The following is a 12,600-nucleotide window of genomic DNA, read 5'->3' on the forward strand; positions in this document are numbered from 1 at the left end:
TTTTACATTTACACATGTACACATGCCTGACAGATATATAACATCCTGAAAAAATACTTTCTGAATTAATACATAGACTTTATTACACAGACCACCAGGTAAATGCTTAATTATCCCTTCAGTATATCACATACATTATTTATTTAAGATGACACTCGCAGGACCTTTATGTTTTAGTGTGATAGAACCTTTCAAACTCATTGTTTTCTTTCCTCTAATCTCTAAAATTGTTTACTAGTTTCACAACACTAGAGTTTTAGGCTTTTATGAATTGGTCACAAGTTTTCTCTTACTCTGGAGATCTCAGTCCTTTATTTAACAAATATATTTGATTATCCTCTTTCTGAATAGATATTATGCTATATGCAAAGAATTCAGTAGCGAATGAGGTAGGCATAATTCCTATATATACATAGTTTATAATCTATCAAAGGATACATATAATTAAATAGTACATGTTAATGTGCTATTAAGGTATTGGTAAGATAAGAAGCACAGGGCGCCCCGGCACCACAACAAAGTGAGAAGCACATAATCAATAAGTAGAGGTCAGAGAAAGCTTCACAGAAGAGGCAAGAAACTAAATGGGGAGCCACTGGTTAAGGAGCTAGCCAAGAATCTAGGATAAAAGTGTTCTAGGCAGAAAAGGTTTACTGTCTGCCTCCCATAAGACACATACTAGAATGTTATCTCCATAAGAGTATGGACAATATCTCTGTTACTGTCAAGTACTATTCTAGGCAGTCAGTAGTGAAAATGTGGATAAACTTTCTGCCCAGTTTTACCTCCAGAAAATTAGCTCGTTCAGCTGGTAATAGAGGCAGTGCAATCAACACTGATGGACAATTGCAAGAAGCTTCCTAGAAAAGCACATGAAATCAGGAGAGAGCTGAAAGAAGGAAAATGGAAGAAAATGAAAGTAAGGAGCCCTGTAGGTTGAAATGAGAATAATTGAATCAGACGTCTAGAAGGAGAGGAAATATCTCAGAAGGTCAGATATCCTGCGTTCAGAACATACTGATAGATAGGTATAACTAAAGTAAAATGATGGAGAGTATTAAAGTTAACAAAGCCAAAGACTGAAAGACTAGCCTTTCAATGGACTGTTGATGGTAGGTGCTGTGCTGGGGTGGAATGGACACCAGTGAGCCGTGTACTAAAGTCTGCAACGAATATGAATGAGGGGGAGTGAACGGATCATAGAGCTAAGGAATGGTAGATGTTATAGTTGAATGGCATGATCCACAAACTGTCAAAATTTTTTTCTTTATAAAATTAATGTGAAAGAGAAGTATCTGGAAATCACTTTGGAAAGATGCTAGCTTGTTCCATCTTTCTACACTGAGAAATATTGAGTGGGAAAGAATGAGCTGTCTGTGCTTGAGCGGAAGTAGTATCCTCAAGATAGAGACAATTTTCTTCACTTCCTTTCTTACCTAAAATCTTAGTGAACAGGCAGTAAAGATGTGTTTACAATTAAAGGGGGAAACCTCCTGCAATGTAAGAGTTTGGAAGATTTGAGGAGAAATGAAAATTTGAGCCAGAGTAGAAGGTTCACTAAAGCACTGTGGAGAGGGGGATATATATAAGATATAACATCAGAGAGAATGCCATCATTGCCAGTAACCAAATTAACAGAAATGTGAGACACAATCCTTCCAGATTCAGCAAATATACCATCTCATTTAGAAGCTTCATAGAATTTTCCCCTTCTCCATCTTTTCAACTCAAAATGAACCACACTGTCTCTGGTACTTCCAGAGAGCATTCCTTATGTTTTTTTTTTTATGGTAATTATAATTTCACCTTGTTATAGTTATATATCTCACTCTCATAGTTCTCTTCTCACCACAGCGAGAAAGAAAACTTCTAGATCAAGACTTGTTTATTCACATTTAAAATTCCTAAGGGTTCATATGGTATTTATGAAGTCAATAAACCAAATTTAACCTATGAATCTGAATGCAAAGTATTTTTTCAATTATATTTATCAACTAGGTCTTTCTGCTTTGCATGATAATTAGTTTAAGTGTCTACCTCTACTGTCTGTATCATATGGTCTTTGAGGATAGGAGTCATGTCATTTACCTTTGCATATTTTCATGGTACCTTTATTAGGTATCCAGTAAAAGTTGGTTTGAACTAAATTGCTGGATCTAACTGCAATCAGAAAAAAAAATATGACTACTGTCCTACATTACGGATACATGCCATCTGTGACTCCAGAAGTGTCTGATCCCTAATACCCTGGAAATAATGGCAGAAATAATTCTCATCCAGATTCTCATCCAAATTTGTTAGATGCTGAACATTGCCACTATTAGCATTTGGCTAAGCCAAACTTTCAATGTGTGCCAAATGTTATAGGGGAAGGATTAATTATCTGAACATATAGAAAAAAACAAATGTAAAATAATTTATATTCCTCTAAGTAATTGTATTGCCTGCTTTATTTTTTCCTACACCAAGGACTATTTCTGCCTCTGATGGTAGGATATTACCTTGTATCTCCTTCCCTTGTGCAACTGATACTTCTCTCACGGATCATCCACATTCTGCATCCTGAGAAAGGACTAAAGCTGTTCCATAATCTGCTGCTTCCTTTGATGCTGTCCCTCCCTGCCTTGTTGAACATCAGTCTTCTCATCTTCCTGATCATGTTTATCTATGCCATCTTTGGAATGTATAATTTTGCCTATGTTAAAAAGGAAGCTGGAATTGATGATATGTCCAACTTTGAAACCTTTGGCAGCAGTATGCTCTGTCTTTTCCAAGTTACAATATTTGCTGGTTGGGATGGGCTGCTCAAGGCAATTTTCAGTAGTAAATGGTCTGACTGTGATCCTGATAAAATTAACCCTGGGACTCAGGTTAGAGGAGACTGTGGCAATCCCTTTCTTGGGATTATTTATTTTGTCAGTTACATCATCTTATCTAGGCTGATCATTGTAAACATGTACATTGTTGTTGTCATGGAGGTTTTAAATATTGCTTCTAAAAAACAAGCCAAGACATTGAGTGAGGAAGATTTTAGGAAATTCTTTCAGGTATGGAAGAGGTTCGATCCTGATAGAACCCAGTACATAGACTCTAGCAAGCTTTCAGACTTTGCAGCTGCTCTTGATCCTCCTCTTTTCATGGCAAAACCAAACAAGGGCCAGCTTGTTGCCATGGATCTTCCCATGGCTGTTGGAGACAGAATTCATTGCCTTGACGTCTTACTTGCTTTAACAAAGAGAGTTATGGGTAAAGATCTGAGCATGGAGAAAGTTCTTTCAGAGATGGAATCAGGATTTACATTAACCAACACTTTTAAGATCACATATGAGCCAATTACAACTACTCTGAAACGAAAACAAGAGGTAGTCTCAGCAACCATCATTCAGCGTGCTTATAAAAGTTACCGTTTGAGGCAAAGTGACAAAAGTACTTCAGATACTCATATGATAGGTGGTGACAGGGAAGTTCAAGCTATCAAAGAAGATTCCTATATTGATAAAGCTGAGGGAGTGTCAATAATTCAAAGCCAGGTATAATCCCTTTTACTTCCTTTTCACCTTTTTTACATGTCCCCCAAATGTTAAAAGTTTAAGAGAGTAAAGATTTCACTTAATAATCAACTGTTTATAACCCATGAAAGATTAGCTTGTGCTCACAAGATCCCATGTCCAACTTACATTTATCCCTAAATATTCAATCTAACCAAGACAACCCCTTAATATTACTGCAGAGTTAAATTAGGTTAAAATTATTGTTTAATATTCCAATACTTGCTTTCTCTATATGGCTTATATGCTGTGTACTTCTAGGGGAAGAAGGAGCTAATGGCAGAAATTAGTAGGAAAAGGAACTTCCTTATATGTTTTATGTTTACTTTAACTTGATGGGATTCAAGTCACCACTAATAGGACTTAATTACAAATAAACAAGTACTTTCTTAAAGTGGGACGGTGTTTTAAAAAATAATACAGTGCTACAGGCCATTGAATCATAAACTAGCCTAGACAGATACCAGTCAGGGGAAGGGAAAAAACAGTTCTTAGAAGTGCCTTTGAGATCAGTCAGAGAGACTATTGGGCTGCGGATCCAAACCATTTTTGAAAAAGATTGATTAGAGCCCAGATTTTGTTTTTGATTGTTTTGGTTTTATTTTACATTTGGTCTGGGAGTTAGTTATTTCTTTGCTCTTGGGTTCCCAGTGTCTTATCTCTTTGGCCAGTTTCAGTTAAGGACCGGCTCTTTTAAGAGCACAGGTTCCTAGACCATAAAGGGAACTAAATTTATGGCCTACATTTTCAAATTTATCTCATTTCTCCTTGGAAAATAGTAGTCACTTTAACTACTTTTCACGGCACTTCATTTTTTTTATATATAACTTTAAGAAAAAAATAAATCACTAAAACCATGTGGACCTCTGAACTAGGAGATCAAAATATGTGTTTGTTAGTGGTAGTGTTTTATAACATTAGTGTATGCAAGTTAACTTTCCATTTCTCATTTATTTTTCCAAAATTTTTTGTCTTGTTTTTATTTCATCACATACATAATGCTCTGTAAAATACTTTCTGTTTGAAAAACTTTAAAATCCTAAGCATTAATTTTCACTAGTAAAATTAATTTTAAAGATAGGCACAAATAGTTGTTTTCATGTAATAAAATTTGGTCACAGGCATCTCTATAGTTTAGGATTCTGGTATTTACTCCATTGTCTTAAGACTGACTTCTTTGTGCCTCCAGTGCTAAAGGATTCAAAAAGAAAATAGGTATACTGTTGACTTAATGACAAGTTTTAAATATGTTGTATGGCATTCAATATTACTTAAATATCAGTAGTTGTATTTTATTATGAGTGCATGATCTTGATTGAGCCTTAACTATTACAATCTATTTCTGCTCCTCAGAAATGTATTAACCTGACCAAGATGCCTTTGGGGGATTCCCTAAGCAAATGTAATTTCAGGGTTCTGTTTCTTATTATAAGTGTTCCTTCCCTCTCTCCTCCCATTCTCCATCATGTGATGGGGACCAGGGAGGAGTCAGTGTTAATTTGGTGACATGGTAACAGATGGTGCTTTGTTTAAGCTTCTCAGTTTTCTATTTCTTGGAAAAGCTTTATTGTGGAAACTGCTTCATATACTTAAACTGAATCTTAACTTGCTTCTGTAAAATCCATAAAGACTATGAACTGATTTTAGTTTGAAAATTATGTCTTTTAATTATAAATCATGTTTGCCACTAACCTTCCAAAAACTATGTAAAGAATTATTTTTAGGAAATCTTATAATATTGTACTTTTTAGATATTAAAGAAAATAGTAAATACTACTTGTTAACTATGTAAGCTTTGGTTCTTTTCTTTGGTAAATTAGCTTGGCAATTTGTATAATAAGAACTGTTTAAGATGAGCTGTAAATTAAAGCTTATTCATTCAGACTTTAGCTGAAAATATGGAAAATAGCATCTCATTTTCTTTTTGTGCTAAAATTCTTATAGCATAGACTGTCTCATATATACCATCAAACCAGTCTGTTCACGTTTCCAAGTAGTGTGCATTCATACATGCTAACTCATGTCATACTCTGTGCAACCCTATGGATTGTAGCCTGCCAGGTTCCTCTGCCCTTGGGATTCTCCAGGCAAGAATAGTGGAGTGGGTTGCCATGCCCTTCTCCAGGGGATCTTCCCTACCCAGGGATCTTACCCATGTCTCTTATGTCTCCTACATTGGCAGATGGGTGTTTTATCATTAGCTCTACCTGGGAAGCCCTTCCAAGTAGCATTCAGTTCAGTTTAGTTGCTAAGTCATGTCTGACTCTTTGCACCCCATGGATTAAAGTATGCCAGGCTTCCCTGTCCATCACCAACTCCTGGAGCTTGCTCAAACTCATATTCATCGAGTCAGTGATGCCATCCAACCATCTCATCCTCTGCCATTCCCTTCTCTTCCTGCCTTCAATCTTTCCCAGCATCAGGGTCTTTTTCAATGAGTCAGTTCTTCACATCAAATGCCCTAAGTATTGGAGCTTCAGCTTCAACATCAACCCTTCCAATAAATATTCAGGAATGATTTCCTTTAGGATTGATCTCCTTGCAGACCAAGGGACTCCTAAGAATCTTTTCCAACACCACAGTTCAAAAGCATCAATTCTTTGGCACTCAGCTTTCTTTATGGTCCAAATCTCACCTCCATACATGACTAGTGGAAAAACCATAGCTTTGACTAGACAGGCCTTTGCCGGTAATGTCTCTTCTTTTTAATATGCTATCTAGGTTGGTCATAATTTTCTTCTAAGGAGCAAGCATCCTAATTTCATGGCTGCAGTCACCATCTGCAGTGATTTTTGAATCCAAGAAAATAAAGTCTGTCACTGTTTCCATTGTTTCCCCAACTATTTGCCATGAAGTGATGGGACCATAAGCCATGATCTTAGTTTTTTGAATGTTGAGTTTTAAGCTTTTTCACTTTCCTCCTTCACTTTCATCAAGAGGCTCTTTAGTTCCTCTTCATTTTCTGCCATAAGGGTGATGTCATCTGCATATCTGAGGTTATTGATATTTCTCCTAGCAATCTTTATTTCAGTTTGTGTTTCATCCAGTCTGGCATTTTGCATAATGTACTCTGCATTTAAGTTAAATAAGCAGGGTGACCATATACAGCCTTGACACAATCCTTTCCCAATTTGGAACCAGTTTGTTGCTCCATTTCTGGTTCTAACTATTGCTTCCTGACCTGCATACAGATTTCTCGGGTGGCAGATAAGGTGATCTGGTATTCCCATCTCTTGAAGAATTTTCCACAGTTTGTTGTGATCCACACAGTCAAAGGTTTTAGTATAGTCAATGAAGCAGAAGTAGATGTTCTTCTAGAATTCTCTTGCTTTTACTATACCCCAACGGATGTTGGCCATTTGATCTCTGGTTCCTCTACATTTTCTAAATCCAGTTTGAACATCCGGAAGTTCTCTGTTCATGTACTGTTGAAGACTAGCTTGGAGAATTTTGAGCATTACTTTGCTACCATGTGAGATGAGTGCAAATATGCAGTAGTTTGAACATTCTTTGGCATTGCCTTTCTTTGGGATTGGAATGAATACTGACCCTTTCCAGTCCTGTGGCCACTGCTGAGTCTCCCAAATGTGCTGGCATATTGAGTGCAGCACTTTAACAGCATCATCTTTTAGGATTTGAAATAGCTCAGCTGGAATTCCATCACCTCCACTAGCTTTTCATATTGATGTTTCCTGAGGCCTACTTGACTTTGCACTTCAAGATGTCTGGCTCTAGTTGAGTGACCCAAGTAGTGTATTTAGGTACAAAAACCAAGTTAAAATACAGAGTCTCTGACTTCAAGAACTTGTCATCTAGGTGGGAGAACAGACCATTGATAAAATGATATATAAAAGTTGGTATATGTGACAACTCAGATTATTAATGGAAGTAAATGTACCACAGCTGCTATATTGATGATCACCACAGGACTCGGTCTGGCCTTTGACCACACGCTAGCAGTATGCACGCAATTAGGAAAATATTTTCACACGTCAGTCCCATTCTTCCTCTCTTGCTTCAACTCCCAATTACTTGAAGTTCTCCTGTTGAGAAAATCACAACTTTGCTGCCACAATCCAGACTGAGCACTTGAAAATCCATCATCAAGCATACTGAGTATAATGATCTCAAAGCTTACAGTCCATCCAGTGGAAACAGAAATAGTGGACTCCTTTCCAAATGGGCACTATACTCTGTCATCTTGAAGGGCAAAACTGCAGAAAATTCAAGGCACAAGAGTAAATACTGTTCAATAAATTCCTTTTACTAAGTGAAAGCTTTAGATAAAAGTTTATTTTATAACTAAGTCTCTTCATTAAGTAGACTCTGAGTATATTACAAGTGACTATTAGCTCCTCAAACATATTCTCCCATTCTTATATGGTAATAGCATTCCTGCCTCTTAGCTAGATACATGGCCTTCTGGAATAAATACTTGATAACCTTTTTTTTTTTTTTTCCAGTTAAGGCTGGCCATGTAACTAAATTCTATCCTTTTTAACTTTCTTTCCACTGACTGTACTTGGATGAAGAGGCAGGCCATCTGTTATGAAGCAAGGAAGGCCAACAATCAGTGAATGATAAGCAATAAGATAGAAGAGCCTGGTTCAGGTAATCATATTTAATGATTAAATTATAATCATATTTTATGATTAAAGCAGGCAACAGTCAGATCACATTGTATCTCCTTTTCCTAAGCTATGAAGAAAAATAAGAACGCTTGAGGGATGACCCAAATCTCTTTTCAAAATTTCTAGACAAATCTTCAAATCTTTTTTAAAAAAAATTCACACCATATTCTTTAGAGTTCAAACCAGAAAAATTGTTATACAGTAGAGAGCATATCACTCTAATATAATATCCTATTATAATTTGCTCTTCATTAGCTATACAGGTGTTACAAGAAGTAGTTTCCAACCCTATGTTGACTTTCACTTTTTACTTAGTACGTACTTCCCTGGTGGCTCAGATGGTAAAGAGTCTGCTGGTAATGCAGGAGACCCAGATTCAATCCCTGGGTTGGGAAGATCACGTGGGAAGATTCAGCCATTCTTGGAGAAGGGAATGGCTACTCACTCCAGTATTCTTGCCTGGAGAATCCCATGGAGAGAGGAGCCTAGTGGGCTACAGCTCATGAGGTCGCAAAGAGTTGGACGTGGCTGAGTGACTAACACTCTCCAACGAACCCAAAGAATTGAACTAGAAGGAAACTATCATAAACCCATAAAACAGTTCAATGTGAAGTAGGAATGCCTTTTTGATCATTGGGTACATCATACTGTTTCAGTACATGAAAGAGCTATCTTTTTTGTTGAATAATTATTTCTGTATCACTGACTCAATGGACATGAGTTTGGACAGGCTCCGGGAGATAATGGAGGATGTGGAAGTCTGGCATGCTGCAGGCCATGGGGTCACAAAGAGTTGGACACGACTGAGTGACTGAACAACAACAATTATTTCCTTCTGAAGGTTTTATCAGTTATGCTTCACAGTTCTGGTGAATGAAAGTATTTGTTTTCTTGACTAAGTGAATCTTTCAGATCAAGGAGAAGCATTGACATATTTAGGACATGTAAGACTGAAATAGTAGCATCAGTTTGATTAAAGAAGATGTGTTGATTTACGTGCTCTTTACATCACAGAGAGTGACTAAGAATCATCTCTAAGATGTCTGTTTTCCTCCTGAACCTTAAATTATTAAACATATTTCCCTGTCCTCACATAGCTTTCTGCAGAAGAAAATACTGCATCCTTCCAGTGAGCACAAAGATTCTACTGCAGTGCGCCACAAGCAAAACCAGCCAAGGTCTGCTGGGGATCTCTGCTGCTGCAGCATTTAATACACACAGGAAAAGTCTCATGAATAATACACAGTTATAAACAGGTGGCCATATCAAGATCTTCACTTAATGCTATTCCCAAACACACTCCAAAGAAAGTAATTGGATACCTTCATTAGTGATTGATCTGTACAGGAAGAGAGTATGATGAAAAGCTTGCAAGACATCGATTGCGTGTGCATTAGCTTGAATTGGCCTGCATTATTATCTACTGAAAACCCACACAAATCATAGCAATAACCAGAATTGTAGTGCTAAACAGAAATATACAATGTTTTAAAACAATGAGTATGTACATCCAGAACAATTCATTCACTGTAGAGTATGTTCAGAAGCAAAAACAGCTTATCACGAGGCCACGTTATAATTAGACAAGTGCTCATGAGGCAGTGTTGAGTACTGATGTACCACCAATGGAACAGCTTGTAGGACATGAATCCACTCTATTCCATTTTCTTAACACCAATGACAAGAAATGTCAGGAGGCTCTAAGCACCTTCCAGGAACAGCCATCATTAATCTCCAATACGATCACATTACCTTTTTATTATTTTAGATGAAAAAAACTAGTGAGCACTTTTTATTTTTGCATGATCACAGACTTGTGCTAAACCTACAATATAACAGCCTTTGTACATTCACCTCAATCTGCCAGAATTATTAACACAATTGACTGCTGCTCTTGGTAGAAAGGAGGAAGGATGACCCTCAAGGCCAAGTCATATACTACAGATATAAACCTCTCAACTCTGTACACAAATCTTCTTTAACAAGAAGATGGAAATGTGATATACTATCCTAACTAGACTGTAAATTATTATTATACTAAGCATTTATAGGCATTTGTAAGACAGCACTAGAATAATTTCTGTATGTTTTTATTTGTTTTATATTGCTTATTCTCAGTGGCTCTTATGTTATCAATAAGTCCTATAGAATATTACTTGCATCTGACTAATTTTCTCCGAAATTATAGAGTAATTCATCTAGGTGATCTGGAGATTCTGTATTGTTGGCTGTCTGTCATGGTTATGTTCTCCATATCTTAGTTACTTCTACTTATCTGTGTTGGTTTAATGCATGAAAATTGAATATGCTAATGTGGAAGGGAAAAAAATAAAATTCTAAGCTGTTACTAATGTGAGATGCAATCATTGGGGGTGGGGAAAGGAATTTATTTAAGATTATTTAAAGTCAGGATCTTCTCTCTACATTTACAAAAGATTGATGTGGGAATTGCCATCTCACTGTAAATAACTAGAAAACATAACAAAATGTGTGAGACAAATATTTGTAGATATCAATCAATAGTGAGCACAAAATTATGAAATCTGAGAGAATGGGTCCTGGGACAGTTAAGTTTCAGGATCTCCACCCTTTATTAAAGGTTGCTCTAGACCTGACTTAAATACACGTCAATGCAAGCCTCAAAAAGACTAAACAAGTCTGAAAGGAATTTAAGTATTGCCATACTTAAGCAATACAATAAAAAATAGCACTCAGGAATGTAAAATTCACAATGTCCAATATCCAAAACTTTCAGATAATGGAAGAAGCAGGAAAATGTGGCCCTAAAGCAGAAGTAAAAAGAGACAGATTCAGTTTTGATATTAATTATGAAATAAGAGACCAGGATGTTAAAATAGGTATTCTGAATATCATAGCTATGGACAAGATTATAAAGGTACATATGAATTAATAAGAGAAATTGTAAGTGTAAAAATTATACAAGTAAAGTCCTGAGGATAAACAAAAATCATCCGAAATGAAAAATAAACCAGATGAATTCAACTGCAGATTAGAAATTGCAAAAGAGATCAGTGAACTTGAAAATGTGGAATAAAAACTATGGAAATTTAACAGAGAGAAAAACAAAATTACAGAGATTTAGTGACCTATGGGCCAATAATTAGCAGTCTTATATATGTATAATCTTGCCAAAATAAAGATGAGTACTTTTTAAAAATAATTTTACTCTCTTTTTCCCTGTGCTGAGTCTTCGTTACTGTGCAGACTTTTCTCTATATTGCAGAAGCAGGGACTCTCTCTGTGGAGTGTGCAAGATTCTTTTTGGGGTGGCTTCTGTTGTGTGGAGCACAGGCTGTGGATGCAAGGGCTTCAGTAATTGTGGCATGTGGCTCAGCAGTTGCGGTTCTCAGGCCCTAGAGCACAGGCTCAGTGGTTGTGGTACTTGGGCTTAGTTGCTGCTCCATGGCATGCAGAATCTTCCCAGACCAAGGATAGAACTCATGTCCCTGCATTGGCAGGCTGACTCATCACCACTGAGCCATCCAGGAAGCCCAAGAAGCCCACCAAGTCCAAGCCCACCACTTAAGCCCCCTCTTACGACAAACACCAGTAGCGCGGTACTACAAGGTCAAAGGAGGTTCTTCAGGTGGAAAGCAAATATGAGATTGAAATGTGGATTTAAACAATGGACTGAAGAGCACTAGAAATTGTAAACATGTGGATAAATATGGAAGACATATTTCTCATCTTTAACAGTTTTTAAGTTGACTGTATAAAGCAAAGTTAATGTATATTGTTTATAATTTGTAATACATGTATAAAAATGCACAACAACATAGTGAAATGGATAAGACTGAGGAAATATTAATAAAAGTGTACTGGAATAGGTTTTATACTGTCTACGTGGAATGGTATGTTATTTGAAATTAGACCATAGTAAGTTCAAGAAACACATTCAAAATTGTAGAATAGCCATTAAAAAATATAAAAAAACAGAAGGTTAATAATCCAAAGAGGGGAGTATAATGGAAAATTTAAAGTACTAAAATAATTTTTAAAAGAAGGAAAACTTGAAAATGAACCAAAAAAAAAAAAAACAGATGAAATAAATAGAAAGCAAATAGTGGATAGCAAGATGATTGATGTAAATATCAATAACTGCTGTTGTTTAGTCGCCCAGTCATGTCTGACTCTTTTGCAACCCCATGGATAGGGATTTTTCATGCAAGAATACTGGAGTAGGTTGCCATTTCCTACTCCAGGGGATCTTCCTAACCCAGGGATCGAGCTGCATCTCCTACATTGGCAGGTGGATTCTTTACCACTGAGCCACCAGGGAAACCCATACACTTGACATGATGCAGCAAAAAAAATATGTTACTTCTGTGATCTTCCTCTTCAAATCCTACAACCCCTGTCTAATCACTGGAGAAACAGAAACAAATTACAACTGAGGGGCA

At 36.6% G+C, this 12,600-nt stretch overlaps 1 protein-coding gene across 1 annotated transcript in view; it reads left to right on the plus strand.

Moving 5' to 3' along the window:
- The window catches only part of SCN7A (sodium voltage-gated channel alpha subunit 7), a 76,542-nt gene extending 71,117 nt beyond the window's left edge, over window positions 1-5,425 (plus strand). Inside the window, exon 25 of the mRNA XM_061135162.1 lies at window positions 2,470-5,425. Coding sequence (XP_060991145.1) covers window positions 2,470-3,536 — 1,067 coding nt within the window. The 3' untranslated portion in view covers window positions 3,537-5,425. The remainder of the gene's footprint in view (window positions 1-2,469) is intronic.
- Window positions 5,426-12,600: the final 7,175 nt, after the last annotated feature.

Source organism: Dama dama, chromosome 33 (genome assembly GCF_033118175.1).
Source record: "Dama dama isolate Ldn47 chromosome 33, ASM3311817v1, whole genome shotgun sequence".
Taxonomy (NCBI): Eukaryota; Metazoa; Chordata; class Mammalia; order Artiodactyla; family Cervidae; genus Dama; species Dama dama.